Raw genomic sequence first — 22,485 nt, 5'->3', positions numbered from 1 at the left:
AGTTTAAAAATGGAAATCTCTTAATATGAAAATATCATGGATTTGTACTTCAAAGCAAATGTTTCAGCCCCTTGTACTTTCCATTTCGCTTTAACTTTACTGCACTTTTCCTGCTTTTTCAAATCATCCAAAGCTTCTATTTTTTTTAAACAAAGTCTCATAGCGTCCTTTTGTGGAGACTTGATGACCTAATTGCAGGGTGTGTGGCTGCCTACGTTCTCCTTTTGATGATGTTTTGAGCTTCTCTTTTGAGCCAGCACACCCAAAGTAGTCATTAGTGTCTTTCTCAATAAATCAGCGTGAAGCGTCTTTATTCAGAATTTCACTGAGATCTGTTCTTACTGGGAGAGCGGCTGACCTTAGCTTTTGATGTTTTACCTGGCTGCCATCCCTGCTCTCTGTCTCACTCTCTGTTATCTACACTGTCAGAATCCTCCTGCATCCTCCTTCCCTCTTCGCTTCATGTTAGTCCAACTCCATTTCCCCCCTCTCTCCTTCTCGTCCCTGTTTTCTCTTTTTTTTTTATCTGTCTGAGAGTTCACATCCCCGTCGAGCTCTTTACATCCCCTGTCCCGGCCCCCTTTAATCGGATTGCGGCGCCTCAGAATCGGGGATCGACAGGGCTAATTTCATGCAAGTTACAGATGAATTAATGACGAACAGTCAAAAGGGGATTTAAAAAGGAGAAGGGCTCTCGACGGGAGAGCTGTGTGAGGATTATGCATTCTTGCTGCAGGGCTTGCTCAGCACCTGTTCCACCGCTCTGCCTCCCTGTGTGTGTTTGTATACGTGTACCTGAGTGCACCTCTACATGCAGCGTGTCTCCTAAAAGTCACTCAGGCTGCTTCTCCACTCAAAGAAAAAAGTCGGACTTCATTTCAATGTTATTTCCTCCGAATGTTCAATCCCGCCGTGCCGTGTGTGTTCTTTCAAAACACCATTTCTCTGAGCCAAGTTCGGACCGAATTGAAGCGGTAGATAACAAGGCCGGCTTTGGTCATTTTCAATTCAGGAGAGCAGACAACTTTTCAGTCAGATAGCCTTTCATTTCTCAACTCAATACCTGAATAGGATTGGAATTATTTCTTTTTTTTGCCCAAACCACAATCTTTTCCCCTGTCAGAGACTTTGCTTATCCTCTGCAATGCCAATGAGTTCATTGCTCATTTTTTTGTTGTTGCAGCTTTCTACCAGTGGCTAGGATAAAAGAGTCCTATAGAATTACAAGTGTTCCCTTGATTTCATGTATGGCATTTTTTACATGTGTGGGCACCTACCCAGCCACAGCGCTCCGTCTGTGTCCAGCTGTGTTGCTGCCAAAGGCGATGATCCTGTTACCGCTGCCTCATTGCCGACCTGTAGAGAGCCGTCTCTGAGTGCTCTGAGGAGGAAAAGAAGAAGAAAGAGATGCAGTGAGAAGTCACCTCTGATGCATGCATGTCATAGTGAATAGCTGTAAATTGCATTTAATCTCAAGCATCAAGACTCCATTGCTCCACTGCCAGCACACTAAGCACTCCCATAACTGCCTTTGCCAAGCAGCGTTCTAAATGTGCCTGTCCACCAGCTAACAGATGCCGTGAGAGCACCATTCATTTTAGGTGGCTCGGCGTTACGCATTAGCACACACTTAAGAATTGTGACGACGGGGCTAATTTGAACGCATTAAAGTGGGTTTCCAACAGAGCGAGAGTGTCATTAAAGGCAAGCTGCAAACACAGATATCTATGTAACTACGCGAGCTGCGTGCCACATGCTGCGATCTACGCCATCATCAACATCCAAATGATGTCATCTCCCAGCATCTCATGTGGTCTCCCTGTAAAGCCTGGGATGTTTGAAAACGGATGCAGCGGCTTTTTCGAGGATCGATTAGTCTTGCCTTACATGGTGAAGCCAATGTAATTATCCCCCGTACTTCCATTCACAGCCACGCTGAAAGCAAATGTTCAGCGGCGATAAAGCAGAGATCCCGTGGAAGGTGTTAAGTGGGTCGCTTCAAAGTTCAGGCAGTTAATTTGTTTCTAATGAAGGAATCCATTAATGTGATGTCATCACTGTGTGGCAAAAACTATTTGCTTTTTCTCTACATCTGGAATGAGTATCCATGTACTAAACTAAGACCTGTGCTATTGTTGCTCATTAATGCTATAGGTAGAGATGTATACATTGTTTACAAAACGGAATTAACATCAACCAATGGTCATTTGATAAATTGTCATTTTGATGGGAATATACACTAATAAAGCGCATTGTTAAATCACACGGTAAGAGCATGATATTGAGGAACTGTCTTGAAAAAAGAAGAGGAAATGTAGTTTTTAAGACCTTCATTATTTCAGCTGATTCTGTGCTTGCATATTGCATATATTAAGTCTTCCAAAAGGATCAATGTATGTAATGAGTATACTGTAAGTATACAGTGTATGCGGTACTATAAATACTGTTGTACATATTTTATTCATTTATTTCCTGGATACATTTCCGATAATGTGCCAAAATGTGTTGGGATGTTGCCGCATGTTCTTCCATTTGAACATTCATTAATGTGTCTAAGCAATTTGATGCTCAATGCGTCATACTCATGCATGACCGGGCATGAAAATAACCCTAATGTGAAACTAATCAGAGGCATCTCAGTGCAGGGGATCACTGTGTAGCATAGAAATCATGCACGACATCACACAGTCTGCAGCAACACAGATACAATATGGATTAGGCTTTTACTGATCCCCGGCTACCTGCCATCTCCCGTCTTACCTGCTGGCCTTGATGCGTATCCAGCGGTTGGTGTCGACGCGCACCGAGGAGCGTAGCACCACAGGCTTGGAGCCCAAGTCGTATGTCATCTGGACGTGTCCGTCCACGATGGCCAGGGCGATGTAGTCAGAGCGCTCCACGCCCTTCCCGCTCCACAGCACCAGGCCCTGGGTCGACTCCGTCCGGATGCTCAGCTCAAATTTGTTCACCAGCAGAGCCTTCTCGCTAGGAGAACAGAAAAAACATCAGTTAGCTTTTTGGTCCGATTCATCAAAAAGAGGCCTAATCTTTGGTGTGCCTGACACAGCTCGCTTGGTGCTCGTGTCATGTGTAGTTGCATATGTGAAGCAAGGGATCTCTGATGTTATCTTGAGGCTACATTACCCATCATTCAATGACATATGGTTCTGTGAGCTTAGCAGCTCTTTCTCTGCAGCCTAACAGAGCTGCCGTGATTTTTAAGGATGCAGACTGAGTTTAGGAGTAGCAGGGGGCTGTTTTGCTATTAGCTTTCCTACTGAGCCCGTACTGCATTGCTGCTCAGTGCTTCCTGTGTTGCTCTGTGTGTATGCGTGTGAATGTTCTGTGCTGTTAAGGCAGCTGTTTGATCTCCAGTCCCTCGACTGCTACGAGCTGCGGGGGTGATTTGGAGGCAGAGACTTGGCGACTTCCACATATCCGTAAGAGACACTGTACGTCACTGTCACCGGTGTGTGAGGAAAACACACACGCCGATATGCCTCTACGGTATGTGTGCGCACGCCCTCACACATCCATTCCTGCATACAAACACACTTACAAAGTCCCTCTGGTCTCGGTGAGTCCTGCAGAGATATCTAGTCGACATCCAGAGAATCATACCTTCAATTTGTGTGTCTGTGTGCAATTGTGTGTGTGCATGTCTTCAATCAACAAGTGTGCAATTGTCTGCACATCTGCCAAATGGATCTACATCCACCTTTTTCAAAGGGTATTCAAACACAAAGACAAAGACAAGGTGAGGACACGTACGACAAAGAACCAATGACACGTGGATTTAAAAAAAAAAAACAAGAGCGGCACAGAGCTGGAGACAAGGATCAGACAAGACAGACAACAAGACAAAGGAGCAAGCATAGCAAACAAAGAGGCTCATGGGAGTACAAACAGGACAGGAAATGGGAGGGGATAAAGAGAAACTGAGTATGGCAACTTCTCCTTACACTGTAGGAGTATTCCCTCATTTTCTTTTCATTAGTGAGCAAAAATATAAAGAGTGTTGGGGATGATATGTGACTTTGGAGTTTATTAACTGCTGGCCTAAGGTAAGGCGACTCAGACAGCTGCAGTAATGCTGCTTCACCTCAGCAGCAGCAGCGGGGAACGAATCAATGCTTAGGTTGGAAACTTTGACCCCCTTGATTAACCAAAACCGCTGAGGTAAACAGGAACAAAAACAGTATGATTCAAGAGAATCTTTTTCTTTTCTCCAGAGAGAGAAAAGAAAAAACACAAATACAGCTCAGTGAACCCTCTCCTGGCAAACCCTCAAAGAGCTTACAGGGCCCAATAAATCTCCATCGGAGCAGCGTGTCAGTGATAAGGTCAAGGTTATTAAAAGTGCTGAATATATCATGAATAAAAAACAACGCCGCCGCGCAGTATTCTAAATCTCATATACACCACTGACTTCACAGATTGCTGCTGTGTTGCTGCTTCTTTTTGTAAATAGAGAGATTTTTATCTACCTCTTATATATATTCAAATTCTCAGAAAGGCTTTCCAGAGTGCTGTCCTGCATTTCAACTCTAGGTGGCAGTAGTGGTTAGAATAATAAATAGCCATCTGGGAGGACAGCTACTGCGAAGGGGCTGGCTGGTTTTGTGCCCCTTATCAGAGCTCTGAACTTCAGAATTAATTGAGGCTCTTTGTGATTCGTATTGGTAACTCTATCTCAATAATGGGAACAATGCTGTCTCTGCGGAGGAGGGTTTAGCCCTGTGAGAGGTCAGGGAGGGGTTGTCTGTAGAGGAGGAGAGGATGAGGAGGCGAGAGGCGAGTGGACAAAGTCTAAAAGCTTTTTGAGAGACTCACCTCTGGTCAGATGGGTTCTCCAGAGACTCGGGACTTAAGGGAGCAGGGGAGAAAGTCAACGGCATGCAGTGTAAGCGCAAGAGGCCAGAAGGAAAGAAGGAAGGAAGGAAGGAAGGAAGGAAGGAAGGAAGGAAGCATGTTGTGAGCCCACTGGGTGACTCACATAGGTCTAATTTAGACCTGGAGCTGCAAAAAAGCATAACTTATTCGCTCTACTACAGTATCGACCAAGTCAACAGTCGATAACAACTGTTGTGTGATCATTTGAAGGGTGCAGCTTAGCCCTGATCACTACACAACCGTAAAAGGATGTTCTCAAGGGAACTAGTCGGATCAAGATGGAGAACTAATGCACCAAAATGCCCTGGGATGAAGCATTTTTTAAAGGTTACATATGCTCATCTTCAGGTACACACTTGTAGATACTAAAACATAGGTACATGCTTTAATGTTGAAAAAACATTTTCACACTGTCTGTCTGAATATACTTGTATTCACCCTCTGTCTGAAATGCTCCATTTGTTTTTTAGCTCTGAATAATTGCAACGGTAGTTCCAAGCCGTTGGTGGGTTGCTAGGCACTCCAGATACCCAAACGATGTGCACAAGTACTGAAAAAGGGAGATTTTAATCATATGTCCCCTTTAAGTACACTCTTATGGTCAGTGTTCACACAGGTATAAAGGCTACTTAAAGTCAGCGTCAAATTATTGAGCAACTTCTTTATATTTATGGCGCAGCGGCAATTACCTTCTGTCTCGAGATGGAAGCCGTGAATGAGAAAAATTGGGCAATTGTCAAAAAATGGGGTCAAGCGCCATATCAGTTGAGAGTCATGGCCAGGTATGATTTGTCCGGAAAAATAATGGGGCTTGAGAAAATCGACCTGAGCTTTCAGATATGGGCTGAGAGGTGAAGGAGGAGCGTTCAAAGGCTGCTGTAAATAGTAACAGCAGTATTAACCCGAGGTGAGCGTTTGACATTTTGGCCTCACGCAGCTCTTAATGGCCCCTCGAGAAATGTTTTCATTTCCTTTACAAAAGTAAAATCATGAATTGATCGGCACGCGTTGAGAGTGCTTGCGTCAGGCCCCTGGTTTGCTTAGGTTCACCCTCATTGTGGCTCTTAGTAAATGTGACATCCATTAAACTTTTGACAGTCTGGCTCCAAGGACCACTGTCCCCTCCTGCTAAGTGAGATGGATGCCCGTGGCTACACAGTGAACAAAGATCTCAATTGGAGGTCTTAATTTACAAGGGAGACAAATCTGTGATTAACATGTCACTGCCTCGCTGTACGGCCTGACTCGTAATTATTCACAATTGCAGTTAGAGATCTGGCAAAAAAACGAGTTGACAGAAGCCTTGGCATGGGTTGGGACTCTGAGCTGAATCCAGTCGGCTTAATTTGAGCTGAATTCTGCCTCGTCGCTTTGTGGGATTTTTTAAAAAGGAGATTACTTACCGAGCTAATGAGCTGTAAGAAAAACCCTTAATAACGAAGTCATGACCGAGGGCTTTCCCAAGCAGAAACTCTACAGGCACCAGAAACTAGGTTAAGGAGTGTTAAGTATATCCTCCACCTGCAGTTTTCAAGGGGCCTCGTTCATTTCCCACACATCAGATTCAGCATAAAGGCAATTCATTTTGTTTAGGGACGAGTTACAACCATGCATACAATATTGCACATTCTTAGTACAGCAATTCATTTTCTCTGAAGGGTTGAGCACAATGCTTATCATGCACACATTCATGCTTCCTTTTGCACTGGGAAAAGAAGACGCTAATGACGCTGCAGAATGTATTTAAAATAAAGGAATCTGTCAAATTAAATCATGGATATGGAGCTTGAATGTGAAATCTGACTAACGGTGAAGATGATTTCTGTGTGGGAAATTATGACTGGAAACGGAATGTGCTTTAATCTCTTCAAGTGGGTTAACTATCAAAAAATGTCTTTTTCTTTTTTGGGTTGTTGTTAGTTGGGCTTGATTTGAAGCTGGGCAAATACCCAGTCATAAAGTCTACTTACTCTGGGATCTCATTGGTCAGTTGGCTTGAGTGAAACAGGGGAGACAGTGAAGGACATTTATATGAGACAACACGTGTGTGTGGACAAGGACAAGTGAGGTCAGACTGAAGGACAGGACAAAGGTCACACAACCGGAACGCTGAGATTGAGGACAAACAGCAAAGATACAAATAAGGACACACACACACATATATCCCACAGAGTTCTCCAGCCAGGTGTTTGATGTTTGAGAGTGGGCGTGAGTCATGCGTCTCCATGGGAGAGTGATGATCTGCAGGCTGTGGCGCGGTTTTCACACCTGAGTGTTTGTGTGAAGAGCTGTGAGACGTAGATACAGAGCCGTATGCTTGATGTCTTCACATAAACATTTTTGTTTATGCAAACCTGGAGGCGAACTCTTGCCAACCTTGTTTTTTTTTTTTTACACCTGCTCCAAAAACAGTTTTACAGTTACGTCGTCAGCTTATTCCCTTTACAAGGTGTTCAAAATTGCAGGCGAAATGTCTTTGGATGATAGTTTCACGGAGAAAAACTTATACACACATTGGAAACAGAATAAAAGGTTTAATCATGCATGTGTGCTTGTTGTCCAGGAGACAGCGGGAGACCACAGAGCGCGCTCAGGGCATCACTGTGATTGTTAACCGTCTCGCTAATTAGTGAAATCCTGTCATAAGCGGAGCAAGACTGCCATGGACGGGGGGGGATGAGCTATTAGCCAAGCGCCTAGTTCACCCTGAAGCCTTTTTATTGCAGATGATATCAGCAACGCTGTCGTCGCAGCTTACCAAGGGAGGAGATGGATAGATACAGGGGTTATTTGGCTAATAGCTATTACAGTGGAGATGTTGGAGGAAGCTGGATAGATGAGGATGTTCCCCTTGCCCTCTCCCTTACCTCTTCGTAACAGCGTTGTGGTACTCGATGAACGTCCGTCCGTCAAAGGCAATGGCCTCGGTCTCTCCGGCAGACTTCTCGTAGATGGCTGTGAAGTGGGAGGGGGCGGGGGTGGAAGAGAATTGTTCAGAGGATGAGATCACATCAATCAATAACACCGAGGGTTCAGTTATTAGAGACGAAGGCAATGGAGTGTGAGGAAATGAGAAGGGGGGGGGGGGGGGGGTTTAGCTTTAATTAACGTGAAAGGGACAACCGGCCACACGCACAAGGTTAATGGCGAAGGCAGTGAGTGAGTATGTAAGACAGATCGGGCCAGAGTGAGTAAATGTGTGACATGAAGATGATGAAAGGGATGTGCAACTCCTGAAAAGAGCATTTCATGAATATTCAATCCACACATTTCATCATTTTCATTGGTTTGAAATCAATCCATAACAACCCCCTAAATAAAAGAGTCATCACATGTCTAATATGGACATAATAAGTACTGCCTAGAAAGAACTCTATGGAAACAAAGGTCTTATAAGCAGAAAATAAAACGAGACTAGCAGTTCAACTTTTATTGAGGCGAGCCAAGAACAAGCCAGAAAGTAGCGCTGATTTCATACTACGTTTTACAAGCAGCCAACATACTGCCTTTAAGAGTGAAACCAAATCATGTTGGATGAGGAAATAGAACAATTTGTACTGTTACATCACTGCAATTTCAAACTGCCATGAGAAGGTGATCTCGAGCCAGCAAGTATTGCTAGTCGTTGGTTTGTACGTAGACCAATCATGCCGATTCCGACAAATATATTTGGCAGATGTGTTTAACATCGTCTGTGGCTCTTTGACTTAAAGTGGGATTAAGATAAATGTGATATGGCTGTAAGGATAGACGATAATGTTTGCCAGAGATACTCACTGTTCTGACAGCGTCCCCCTGAGAAACCACTCAGGCAAATGCACTCGTAGGCGTCCAGCATGGGGTTGCAGCGGCCGCCGTTTTGGCAGGGCTCCTGGGAACACGGGTGGTGCTGGAACATGGCTATGTTACTGGAGCGCAGGGCGTTCTCCTCGGTGAGGATGGGGGTGCCCATCAGAATGATCTGGGAGCAGGAAACACAGGGTTAAAGGGGCACTCCGAAGAGTTTTTACACACAAAAGGTCAGCTTTACTAGTCAGGATTAGTACAACTCTGTGAAAATGCTTTTGACACATTGGACATGTTTGACCAATGCCAGTGGCTAAAAGCTGGGATATCACATCATCTTTTCAGTTTTCCTTCAGAAAGGGATGGCAACATAAAGATGTGAAAATATTCTAAATAAAGCGTACACTTGAAGTGATATTGATTCTTTTAGGTAGGCCTTTTTTAGGTGGCGAAAATATGTTTTGCTGTTGCCACCCTCTACAGAAGGTACTTGTGTGTGTCAACCGCCTCCTCTACACTGACTATAGATACCTTTATGTACCTCATACAACCAGCATAAAACAATCCGAACTATCCCTTTACACCTAATTATCACGACACTTCCTAAGAACAAACGTACAGGGATACTATAGATTCTTCTCCATGTTCTTCCACTAAACATGAACTGTTAGCACACAGGTAAAGTGTCTCAGAAATGACAACACGCGCGTTAAACAGCACATCAAACTGAGAATACATACCGTCTTGCTCATAATTAACAATTCCCTACAGGCAGAGTAAGACAAACAGCACATTTTGCGTTTGATTTTCTTGAAACTGTCACGGGAAAGTTTGCAGAGGAGAACTAATGACAAGTTTGCACAAACAGTAACATCCTGCCTTTGTTCTACTGGGTTATTTTTGGCACTCAGAGATGAGCTTTTTGCTGGAAAGCGGAGGGAAAAAAACCGGGAAGGCTGTCAGAGAAAGATCTGAGAATAGTGAAAGGGAGGGACTTCAAAATGAGAATTCTATTATTAGTTCATGCTAATCCAAATGAGCAGAGCCACTGCCCGTCACATTGTGAGCTTTTAATGGGAAATAACTAATACAGGGGTCTGTAGTATGACAGCTGGACAGCTATGCACTGCTACTGAGGGCACAAGGGACCCAAGTCATTAAAATAACATACATACATCAGTAGAATCCACAAGCAGAGCTAATGACATGAAAGCTTGTAAACATTTACCTTTTGGATTGTTCCCTTGAAGCCCTCCGTGAGTGCAGCGACTCTCGCTAGTCGGCTGTAATCGGGAGCTCCGCCAACAAAAAGAGACTCTTTCAGGTTAAGATCTACGTGCAGGTTCTGATGAGACAGGACACAAAGAGGTATGGTGAGCTAGAGCTGAGCAGACCTGAAAAAAAGCTCCACATATAACTTTAAAAACGCCTAATTAAATCTTTTCCGTACCCCATCTCCCAATTTCTCTCAGGGGTTTTTATAAAGGACATAATGGTTTATGGTTTTACTTTCGTGAGGGGAGTTATGTTTGTGTCCAGGGAGCATGAAATAAGTTGTATCCTTTTAGTCGAGATATAAAGAGTGAGATTAATAAACCACATTTGCAGATATGTCACACTGATATAGATTGTCCCATAAAAAGAGAAGAAAAAAGAAGGAGTTATTCATATTGTAGCGGGCTCGCCTTCATTCCACGTCAATACACTTGAAACGTTAACACATGCTTGATTTCTACGTCTCTCTCAGAGAGAGTGGTCAATTATCCTCTATCTGTCAGACATGAAAAGAGACTACAAAGGGAAATCAGGAGCAGGCTGGACTTGAGATATGGATGGTTCTTTACAAACATCTCTAATGAATGGCTGATCAGAAGCACCAACCTTTCAAATAGTTGAGCGTGGAGACACATCAATTGCAATTAATTTGCGGCGAAGACGGTCTATGAAATTCGATTCTTTCCACCAAACCTTTGGGACACTTGCTTTGCATTAGCAAGGTGCCGCTTGTTTCTTTTGCACGGGTAAAGCCGGCCCACTTCACAAGGAAGGAATTAATGATCTTTACTTTATGAAGAGCAGTAATTGCCAGAGGGGTAAAGTGGAGTTAATTGCTGGAAAAATAATGGAGGGGGCCAAATAAACAGGCTTTGTGATGGCGAGCTGGCACCGACTCGCCTTTTATTTAGGATGGGATTTGGAGTGCAGGAGGCAGCGGTGCTTGGCCCGGGGCTGTGCCACTCCAGCATGAGCTGCTTCCAACAGAGAGGGGACCTTGCCCAAACCTGCTTCTTTTTAACGGACAAATCACTTGACGATTTGCCTCTCAAACATTCACACACACATTCCTACACCAATGCAAAGCAGCTTGCCTGCCCATTGGGAGCAGATTGAGGCCATCGCCGTGATTAAAAAAGGAAGACCCGCTCTACCTCCTGAGCCACGGTCGCCCGACTCTACGACTCTAAAGTGAGATTTCATGCAATGAAATGGTGCATTGTGTTTTGTCTCACGCAGGTAATCACCTGCACCTGGTGAGAGAGGACGGACCGCTGGTTGTATGGAGGGATTCTGGCTCGGTGATGTTCAGTGAGTGGTGTTTGTGTTGTTATGGGCGAGCGAGCGAGGGACTTAATGATTATTATGGAGGATTGTTCCTGTTTGCAGAAGAAGTGCGAGCAGATGACAAAAGAACAGCTCGGCTCGGCTTGGCATCTCACCGTCTCCTGCGGTCTATTTCCTCCCCTTCGCTCGCCTTCCCCTGTCTTTGCTCTCACTTTCCGACAGCCACGCTGCACTGGCGTGATATCGCCGCCTACGCCACACTAATGAAGACGTTTCTTTGTTGCTAAAAACAACGGCCGTCACAAAGATGACTGTCTTCTTCTTTCCTTCTTCCCTCCCACATTCTCACCCCCGTTCCATCTCACAGCAGATGGGCTGAGGTGAAAGCCAAACCACGTTCTTTAAGAGCATCTCTACTTCAGCGCTGTGTGTGTGTGTGTGTGTGTGTCTGTGTGTGTGTGTGTGTGTATGGGCTTATGAAATGGCAAAGTTTTTCCACAGAACTGGCACTTTTAAAGCTGCTCGAAGCTCTGCAGAAGTACCTTTTCTTTTTTTCTCGCGGTGCTTTTAGTTACATGGAGAGATGGGGGGTGAGAGGACATAGTGAAGGATTCAAATGAAACATGGGCGAAGGTGTGACTGGGACTTGTCTCATTACCTTGCGTGATTTCTTATTTCCAGACAGCACATCATAGAGAAGGAAAGAAAATAGGGAGGAAGAGAGTTATTAGGGGAAGACTAGTAGGTGTCTGTGCACAGAGAAGGCATGCAGAGCTAGAGCTGGCAAGTGTTCAAGCTCACAAAACACACACACACACTCACATATACTCTCAAGTACACACACACACACACACACACACACACACACATCTGTAAGAATAACACACATAGCTGCAGTGTAGCACACACAAGTGAGATTAAATAAGAATATAAGAAATGTGAAGAACCCTTTGCACATGCACCACGCACACGCACACAACGCTGTGCATGTGTGACTTTACACTTACTGTGAGAGCAGTGGTGGAATTTATAAGTACTTTTACTCAAGTACTGTACTTGAGTACACATTTGGGGTACGTGTACTTTACTGGAGTATTTTCATTTCATGCAACTTTATACTTGTACTCGTCTACATCTCAGAGGGAAATAATGTACTCATTTACTCAGATTACAGTTTCCCTCCCTCTCCAGTAAAAACCTTGTATCTCCAGATGTGTTGATTTTTAACATTTGTGATAAACTGTGTAAACAAGTGTTCCTTTAAGCGTTATGTCCTACTTCTTAAGCTAAATAAACTATTTAAAAACCCTCTTGGATCAGCTGGAAGATGCAGCGTCACAAAGCTGGAAACAGGGCAGTTTTTCTGAGATCATAAAAAGTTGACTTTTTAGAGATACAAGGTTCTCACAGGAAGGATTATGATCTTGTAGAATATGATGCATTGCTGTAGATTAAAATGAGAACAACCATAAACATCTCCAGCACTAAAATGTAACATAATGCAGCAGTAATATGTATCCAAAAACGTCATACATAATAGTTTTACTTCACAATGAATACTTTTACTTTTGATACTGTAAGTACATTTAGCTGGTTATACTTTCAAACGTTCACTGAAGTAAGTATCAGAATTGACTTGTAGTGGATTAGTACTTTTACTTAAGTAAATGATCTGAGTACTTCTTCCACCACTGCTTAAGAGAGTGAATACAAACAAGACAGCAGGTCGAAGAAGGCCGCGCAAGAAGCAGATGGTGCCATTAAGAAAAGATGAAAAAAAACCGTTGTGGATGAGAGACTGTGAGTGGTGCCACTTCTCCACCCAGCCTCATTTACAGACTGCTGCCATTGAACGAGACGTGCAGTTGATTTTTATATCTCCTGTGTGTACCTATGTGCCTTTGAAAGTATGTACTTCATCATGCTGGCAGCTGAGCCGTCTTTGATATGATGAACACTCCCAGCATGCAATATGTATCCATACATGTGTGTGACCACCTTTGATATAATATTGCCTCTCTGAGCAAAGTGTACTATAACCCCTTCCTAGTTTTTAAAGCAGGAGTAGGAGAGAATTAGCATTGCATTGAGCTCCATAACTAGTCTCAGCTCATCCCTTGCGTACCTTCAAAACCCCACAACCCCACACCCCCACCCCTCCAACCCCCATCTTTGCCTTGCTCTCCTCCTGTAATAAGATTTTCTGCCTCTGTTGCTGGAGTAAAACATAATTACCATACGGACGATGGGAGGCAGTCGGGGGAAGGACAGAGCAGTGTGAGAGAAAAAAAGAGGGCGAGGAGAGTGTTGCGTCTTAAAGGAAGATGAGTTGACAGAGTGCATGTTCATAATCACAAATTACAGCGCTTAATATAATTGGATGACTTACAGGCTTATCAAACTATTAGATCGCCTTCATTTGGAAGCATGTACCTGCTTTATTGGTCTAGACGCAGGGTTGAAGAGTTTCATTACGCTCTCCTCGCTGCTGCTACTGTATCTCCTTTATCTGCCTCCGCCTCCCCAGACACCACCTCAAAGGCTGGATTTATAAAATTGACTGTATACCAGCAGTAAAAGCTGCTTTTTGCTTTCTGTATGCAACACCAAGTTTTATCTCCAGTACGTCAGCAAGCTGAAAAAGCAGAGACGTTTCTTGGAAGTGGAATTCCAGGACTTTCAAAATGGCGACAGCTTGTCTAACCGGCCTAAAGGGGAATGTTTGCTGATTCAACTGGGCCTTAAGTGGCAAGTAAAAAAAAAAGTAGCCCCGAGGTTGTGGCGATGACGTGATAAGATCACGCAGATGATCAGACAAATACAGTTTATATAGCACAAGCAAGGCTAAGCACAGAACAGGCCCATCACATCACCGTTAGCAGGAGCTGGTTAGCTTGCTCTTCCTTACCGGTGCCTCTCCTCGGACGGAGTCCTTCTTGTTCACCTCGATCTCTCCTTTGCGGTTGGAGCGCTCCAGGTTGATGGTGTTCCACACGTTCAGCTGTATTGGTTCTTTACTCCTGAATTACACACACAGACAGACAACCTGGTGAGTCATCTATTAGGAAACACAGGCTCATTAAAAACACATCGCTGTGCTCAGTATGTCTTTTAACATGTAGCATGTTCACGTCTCATTTTATAGGATTATAGCGAAACAAAAAATCACGTCTTGTACTTATAGTACATAAGCCCTGAGAGGCAGGTGAGAATAAAACATTCCCTTTAATCAATTTTCCAAGACTGATCTAAATTGTCTTCTCTCCTGTGTTTATGACTTAAGAACAGGTTAAAAAGGATGAACTTTCTAAGTTCCTTCATTCTTTTCTAACAGGACAAAAGGTTTTGGCAGGTGTTTTTATTTCTGTGATACTCATTTTGCTCACAAGAGGCTGAAGTGCACCACTACCTCAAGTTCTAACTACGACAAAAACATTCATGTTTTCTTCCAGGTGAGTTATATTTTCAGGTACATATATTGTGTGTAAGGAAGTCGTGTAACATTACTGTCACAAAAAACATGAGTGTTTTTAGTCCTACATAGAACATAGGGTAGTGGTGCACTTCTGCCTCTTGTGGCCAAAATGAGTATTAAACAACAAACAAAAAGTCATAAACACAGGAGAGAATTCTTTTTTTTAATCAGAATAAGGCAATGGATTCCTCTCAGGGCTTCTATATTAATAAATAATATTAGGAAACAAAATCTATTCCATATTCCTGTTTTATATTCATTTTACCAAGTTGGGTAAGTTAAACCTTAACCTTAAAGACTCTCAGGTGATGCTGACCTGATGGTGGCGGGTCCCTTCCCCAGGTCGTAGCGGAACTCCAGGACGCCCTCATTGAGGGAGAGAGAGATGAAGTCTCCTTTTCCGTCCGATTTTTGGCCGTTGTAGAAGATCAAACCGTTGGAGTCGTTGGCCATGAGTATCACCGTCAGGCTGACCTTTTGACTGTAGAAACAACACAAGAAGAAGCCGGTTAACACAGGCACGAGTCCAAGATGCACTAATACGTACCCGAGACTTAAACAAAAGACGCTTGTTTTTAGTGCACTGGTACTTTGTTCTGACATTAGGTAGAGATACTATATATTATACGTGCTTAGGCCTATTGTCACTTCAGTTAAGGCAGTGTATTCCATGCAGCGACACAGGACTTACCGCAGATCATGCCTGTAGAGATGGAGCCCCTTCAGCTCCAGGTAAGAGTCTCCATTGAATAGAGGCATGTAAGCCCCTCTCTTCTCAGCCACTGGAAAAACAAAGAGACTATATTCATCCTCAGGTCCCGTTTTTGTTGCTGACAGAATTGAAATTCAGCGATAGTCAGTACATCTTTTAGGGACCTGTCAGCATTATGGAAAGAGATGGATTTGTGTTTTCATAGCCTTTGGGATTAAGACTTTCTCTTGACAGAAAAAAAGAAAAAACCTTATGCCAGACTGATTACACAGCCCGCCACAGTGTTACAAAGAACCTTAGGAGACATGTAGAGTTTAACACCAAAGCTGGGACCCATGATATAATGCAGTCATTGTATTTTGGCAGGCCTTTTTTACAAATGCACGTCTTTGCGATGGCTCTATGTCTGGCTTTCTGCTGTGATCAGGACAGGCACCGTGCCATCCTTCTAACAAGTGGCCTGACATTAAAAATCATTCAAGTGTCACCCGGGGGTTTGTGTTTATGGTAGAAAAATACCATCATTCGGAGGCATGTGACGCTCACGTACACAGACACGCACACACACCAACACACATATACGTAACCGGCAAGAAAGCTTTTATTGGTAATTGGCTGGGATTAGCTGAGTCGAGTCAGGATGGGGAAGGCAGACGGAGATGAGAAAGCTAATTAGATATTGTGCAGAAGACTGCTAATGATGATGGCACGCACCATGCAGGAGTGAGAAAAATGGTCTAGGATTCACGCACTTAACTGAACTCTATTAAAGTAAAAGAGCTGCTCAGGATGTAGTTTCTTATAGAGTTTGGAGGGTTTTTCTCTTTCTCACCCTGTGTTCAAAATGAAAGCGCCGCGATCAATAAGTCACCACAAGTCCAGACATTGGAACAAGTTGAGTGACCAGGAAAACCCACATGGCATACGAGGAGTCGAGCGTGACGACCATGAAAAGTTGGTCAAGTTGAACTTTCCAGACTTATCCTTTGCTGAAAACGCAGCACAGATAAAAGCCTGGAAAGCGATACTTAGGGAGCTGTTGCATCGACTGCTCACAGTAAGCTCTGAGGTAATTTTGTTTAGATTTGAGTAATGCTGCCTAATTAGTACTTGCAATAAAACCCATCAAAACAATATAAAATTAGGCAAGGCAATAACGAAGCAGCTAAAATGCACATTTTACCCATTAAAAATGTTGTAGCTGCAATCAAAGCTCATGGTGCCGCCCCCCAATCAATCAACTCTTCAACAGAGTTGCAGTGTGAATCAGACACACATGCACGCACACACACACACACACACACACACACACACACACACACACACACACTGGTCCCTGGCATAATGTAGCTAAGGAGCTGAATGCAAAACATTGTTGAAATTTAAACTTCTTCCTGCAGTTAGTTTTTCAAACATTGGCTAAATCCAAGTGATGCTGCTTTCATCACTAAATTGCAGTGGTTTGGTCTATCACAGGGTAAAAGCACCAAGGGAAGCAGGCCATGTATTGGAACACCCTTGAGAAAAGTCCTTGATGATGAATATTACAGCAGCGAGCAGCACTGACAAAACCTGGCAGATTTGAAATGGAACCCATAGCTCAAACGAACGTGCGCGCACACACTGCGTTGCACACACTCGTAATATTACGACTAATTCACCTTCAGGCTTCTGATGAGTGGGCTGTAAGCTACCTGTCTCTTCAACTGTTCTCAGTGCAGCCCTCAGAGGGTACGTCCGCCTGGCTGCCGCCTTATCGGAGAGCTCCTGTCTGGGGATGACACTCTGGCTGACTGACGCTCCCATTAATCACGGCGGGCAGGGAGGACTGATGCGATTAGTCATCTCATTGATTCCAGTGAAAAAAATAGCCTTTTGGAATGGGAGACGCTCTCGCTCACACAGCATTGATTTTGGTTCACCTCAATTTATTTGAATCACCTGCTAACTGGGACTCGCGGCTTGGAAGGAGGCTATTCCCATCAGTTTGTTTCAAAATTCCCAAGGAAGGGTGCGTGTTTTAGATGTGCATGATAGTATATTCTCTTTCTTTCACGGTTACACAAGTCAACTTCTGCACACATTCATGACAACATCTACAAAGCCAGGAGAGGGAAAAGGCATGGGGAGACTTCGGAATAAGACGCCGCCAAAAATGCTAATGATGAACTTCAAAAGCATCTGAGCCGTGCTCTGGTCTTTTCCCCAACCACGGCCCGGTTCTGCCATGTGGAGCTAAACAGCAACAAACACGTTTGAACACAACACCTGTGGGCGGATAGACAGGGAGGGAGCGGAGGGAGGGAGGGAGGGAGGGAGCGAGCGGAGGAGGGAGCGGAGGGAGGGAGCTTACCCGCTAACAAGCATAGCCGAGTCGATGTGGTGAATGGCCCGACGGGGCCAATCATCCACCTCAGTTCTGCAACCCACCAACCCTCCCATCCCACCCCCTTCCTGCCTGAAGGATCAAACCACCCCCCCCCCCTTCTTTCGCCGTTTGATCTCCCTTCTTGATTCAGGTTGGATGGCAATATCACAGAGCGATAAGAAATGAAAGAGAAGAAGAAGCAAAAATTGAACAGTATGCTGCTCAGCTGACTCCGGACCAAAACACCCCTGCTCCTTGATAAGAGAACAAGTGAGGCATCAAGTTATGGAGTTACAGCAGGATACAGTCTTACGTCAGATTACCTTTCTCGCAGTGCCTCCCTTCACGTCCCATGGGACACTCGCATTTGTAGCCTCCCTCGGGCAGCGCCTGGCACTGGGAGGATGGATGGCACCTGTCGGGCTCGCATGGATCATGGACGTCAGCACAAGTTGGGCCTAGACACACACACACACACACACACACACACACACACACACACACACACACACACACACACATACAAATCCCCCATGAGAAAACCACTAACATTTTCAACCACTTTCTCTTTTATTGCATATAAGAGGAGGGGGAGACCCAACAAAAAAAGGGGATATGAGGATTTCCTCTGTAATAGAGGTCATTTTCTAATAGGATTTGGAAATATTACACGTCTAGATTAAACAGTGAAGAGCCTCCCCGCCATGCGGCCATGTTTCTGGGCCAACACCGGCTGTGGGAAAGGCACGTGAGCGTCTGGTGGATGATGGTTTTGCACTCTGCCACAGCCCATCTGAATTCACCAGTCATTACTTTAGCAGTCAGAGCCTGTGGTGAGGAGAGCGCTTTAATGAAGCCAATCCCCGCTGAGCTCACAGGGCTCCCCTGTTTTTCCTCAGCTCTTCTTTCATATCTCTGCCCTCTCTACCATCTTTTTACTTTAATACTCTCTCACCTCCCTCATACATCCGACTGTCCTGACATGTCCTCCGTCTGACTGCCTCCCTCTCCACCCATTTATTCTGTCTTCTTGTTTCCTGTGATCCGTCCCACCCCTTGAGATCCGCAATCTTGCCCACTTTCTAAACTGACACCATGACAAAATTAACTTGAATGTATCCACAGGCAACGGTCCAAATCTCATTATCACCATTCATTTAACGCCATGTCGCCAACACAACTTTGATCACAGCGATGCTTCTCCTGAGCGGCAGGGTTATCTTTACTTCACTTCTCAGGCTTCTCCATAACAACAAAACATAAAAGTGCCTCTTATATGAGAGGCAATAATCATGTAATGTGATACTTTATTGACATTTTAAATCCAAGTAAAGGGGCTCTTAAGACTCGGCTGAGAGGTTGTTTCCCCCAAAGCTGCACACATGTTGTAAAAGATCTTTATTTTCCTACTCAGGCATAAAAGTTAACTGACAATTAATTTGGTTCTGGTGTGAAACTTTCTGTAGTAGGCTGTTCAACCAGCACAGGGCATGCTTGGCTAGTCGCTGATGGTGTCTGCTCTTAGCTATATTTCCTCTGAGTTGCTTGTTAAAAAAAAGGATGTGGAAGTAGAGTTAGGCCAAAGGCCAATCACTGAGGATTTGGTGGAAGTTTTCATGTTTTCTGTACTGCGTCAACATTTAATCTCTCGTTTCTGTGTCGGACACACAGATTTGATGGTGTTGGTGTTTACAAAATTACTTCCAGCGCTCCTGCTGGGGGCATGAGTTTCACTGTCATATTAGGCTGTCAAGCTTACTTAGGATTTGTGAGTAAGTCATGACCACAGTGAATCCCAGAAGAGAAGGCAAAGTAGTGATAGACACACAATTTGAACAAGGTGTTAGAAAAGTCTCTCATATGAATTGACACATTTTCCACTTATTTATCTGCACTTATACTGGAATAAACCTCAAAATAATTCTGTGACGTGTCCAGAAATCCCAGTATGATCCGCTGACCTGCACCCCTGCAGTGCAGTAGACACCTTATTTTGTTGGCCTCTTACCCCAGAATCCTTTGCTGCACTTGCAGTGGAACATCTCTGCCTCCTTGACCTGGCATGCAGCGCCGTTCTTGCAAGGATTTGGCTGGCAGGGGTTGTTGCCACATTCACCCACACCGCTGCCGTACAGACTGTCACCCCCGTTCTCCTGCAGGTTGAGCACCCGGTTGTTGACATCCAGCAAGCGGATGCAGCCAACCAGACCTGTGGCCACTGCGGTCCTTTCCCTCACACTGAAGAAAGAAAAGGGGAAAGAATGTAATTTGTTTTAATGTCTTCTTTATTTGTTTTTGTATGACTGCAAAGCTGAGACTCTTGTGGATCCAATGCGCCCAATTGTATTCATGTGCGATGATGCTAGTCCCAATAGTAGCCATTTAATTGTAATGAGACATTTTTGAAACTTTACAAGCACAAATTAAAGACCGAGGGCTTTCAGAGGATGCATGGCTTTCCGAGCTATATTCACAATAAAAGGTGTTCTGAGCATTTTTCCAGAACTGTTTTTTAGTTTTTACTGTTAGTTCAGTGACTGCCGGGAGCTATCCACGGTGCTGAAACACATATCTCTGTTGCAACTACTCAGAAACCCCCTTATTGTCAATATACATAGGTCTTTCCAGGTTCATGTGATATCAGTATCTTCACTATAGCTTTAAAACTGAGCCAGCGACAGCCTCTTAAAGAAAGTAATGTAAGTCAAGGTGAATGTGGCTATGCTAGTTTTTTGGACCGTTATTTAGCCCCCCAGAAATTCTGTACACATCGAAGACATTCTAACTTTTTGTTTAGCTAAATAACCACAAACAGGGGTTCAATGTTTTTGTTTTCTACCGGAGCCCTCTATAGGGTTTATCTGGCCATGGAAGTAAGACTCTACAGTGAAAAAAAAAGGACAGAATCAGTCAGCAAAATGGACAACATGGGAAACTGGATTAAAGTACTGGATTCAAAATGAAAAGCTTCCATTTAAAAGAAGCTACAGTTAATGGACTTCCTGCCCTGAATGTTACCACAACAATGTGCAACTGTAGATAGAAGGTCTTACTCCTGCTTTATTTCCTCGGGCACTCCCCCGATGAACAGGTCGGTGTCGAGGTTGAGTCCGTCAGTGCCGCGTGGACTCTCGCCCTCCATGTGCGGCTCGTTGTCCACGCTGAGCATGGCGTTGCGCCTGTTGCGAGTCACCACCAGCTGATGCCAGCGGCCCTGGTTGATTAATATTTTGCTGACCACTGTGCCCGTGCCCGAACCAGTGTTGAACCTGGGAGGAGGAGATACACAGCATCATTCAGTCAACCTTATCCAACAATCACTTTATACCTCCATCGCACTTGATATTACAGCACTTGACAGGGTTATTTTCCACCTAACATGTTTGTTCTTCATAGTGCAGAGTCTAATGAGTAGAAACAATCTGCTCATATTGTTCAACAACATAGGGAGGGATGGAAGAACGAAGGTACAGCACTCCTCATTTGGGATTCTGAACTATGTGACTAGAATGAGGCAGTTAAAAAAGGTCTTCACACCCTCTTTTTAATCAAACCTTTTATCTAATGAGGTTTTGTTGACAAAATTCCATATCATGACAGAAAAGAGCCGTCGTGCATGTGCACCCACACATGTGGTAGCATTAGCACAACCTGAGAGCAATTATCTGCCACAAATAATTAGTTTTTCTCCCCACGTCTTGGATTTGCAGAGCTGCGGGTGGTAATCTCACAGCTGTATTTCTAGAATTGAGGCAGAGCGCCGTTTTAAAGCACATGTGACTAATGATCTCCTTTAGTTTATTATTTATTTTACTCTCAATGGAGAAATCTAACCTGGCCTGGTTCGGGGGAAATGAAAGGGCTTTGAGGGGTCAGGGTGAAACATGAGACCCAAAAGAGAAGGAAAGTGGATACTGTTAGAAGTAATAGTTAAAAAACAGACGCGGTGCAGAATATCTAATTAGTCGTTCACATCTCTTCTGAAGACGCTACAACAAATGATTTCTTTATGCATATAATTTACTGTGGGGAAGAGATTAATACTTAGTGTTTCTGCAGGTTTCTGGCAGGGAAATGGTCCAATTAAACATATCAGATGGTTACTGTCAGTCTACTACTAGCCTAAAAAAATAGAATGTTCAAATACTGTTATATGTAGATCCTTAAGGGGCACTGCACTTATTTCACATGTCAGTCATTTTATTGGTCACAATGAGTGATACATAAATGTTAAACTGAGGGCATGGAGATTGAATAATGTCGGTGTTTACCAGGCAGGGAGGGTGGAACAAAATACACTATACGACCTAAAAAACTGAAGGTAATTCATCACATTGCTGGAAAAACCCAAAAAGAAGCCTTAGTCATTGATTTATAACACTGCCTAACGCCTGTCATTTTCGGGAATATACTGTAAAAAAATAAAATCAGTTGTTATCGCTACCATTCGAATGGTTATACGGGGCAATCTGCACCTACCCGCACGTGGTAGTTTTAAACATGTGCTTAACGTTGTGAATTAAAACAAAACAACTTGTTTTAGTTTTAGGCAACACAACAAATTGGTTAAGTTTAGGAAAATATCATCATTTTGGTAAAAATAATTATGTTTGTTACGTAACGTGACTTAAAAGAAGTCAACATAATGAGTCTCGTATTCGTATTGGTGATCAACCCTGTGAATAGATG

At 43.9% G+C, this 22,485-nt stretch overlaps 1 protein-coding gene across 7 annotated transcripts in view; it reads right to left on the bottom strand.

Annotated features, from left to right (window-relative positions):
- Window positions 1–22,485, bottom strand: part of agrn (agrin) — a 233,864-nt gene that overhangs the window by 4,687 nt on the left and 206,692 nt on the right. For 3 of the 7 annotated variants that reach the window (XM_029435257.1, XM_029435262.1, XM_029435261.1), the window contains 13 exons: window positions 20,850–21,065; window positions 19,805–20,034; window positions 18,120–18,254; window positions 15,408–15,498; window positions 15,033–15,197; window positions 14,150–14,261; window positions 11,900–11,911; window positions 9,908–10,024; window positions 8,671–8,854; window positions 7,761–7,848; window positions 4,834–4,866; window positions 2,761–2,985; window positions 1,278–1,381 (listed from right to left, as the gene is read on the bottom strand). In XM_029435257.1, coding sequence (XP_029291117.1) covers window positions 1,278–1,381; window positions 2,761–2,985; window positions 4,834–4,866; window positions 7,761–7,848; window positions 8,671–8,854; window positions 9,908–10,024; window positions 11,900–11,911; window positions 14,150–14,261; window positions 15,033–15,197; window positions 15,408–15,498; window positions 18,120–18,254; window positions 19,805–20,034; window positions 20,850–21,065 — 1,712 coding nt within the window. The remainder of the gene's footprint in view (window positions 1–1,277; window positions 1,382–2,760; window positions 2,986–4,833; window positions 4,867–7,760; window positions 7,849–8,670; window positions 8,855–9,907; window positions 10,025–11,899; window positions 11,912–14,149; window positions 14,262–15,032; window positions 15,198–15,407; window positions 15,499–18,119; window positions 18,255–19,804; window positions 20,035–20,849; window positions 21,066–22,485) is intronic. The other 4 variants (XM_029435260.1, XM_029435263.1, XM_029435259.1 and 1 more) reach the window with 3 other exon arrangements.

The sequence above is a fragment of the Cottoperca gobio genome, chromosome 7 (genome assembly GCF_900634415.1).
Source record: "Cottoperca gobio chromosome 7, fCotGob3.1, whole genome shotgun sequence".
NCBI classification, from domain to species: Eukaryota; Metazoa; Chordata; class Actinopteri; order Perciformes; family Bovichtidae; genus Cottoperca; species Cottoperca gobio.
The sequence above is the reverse complement of the archived record's forward strand: the minus strand, read 5'-3'. Positions and strand labels throughout refer to the sequence as shown.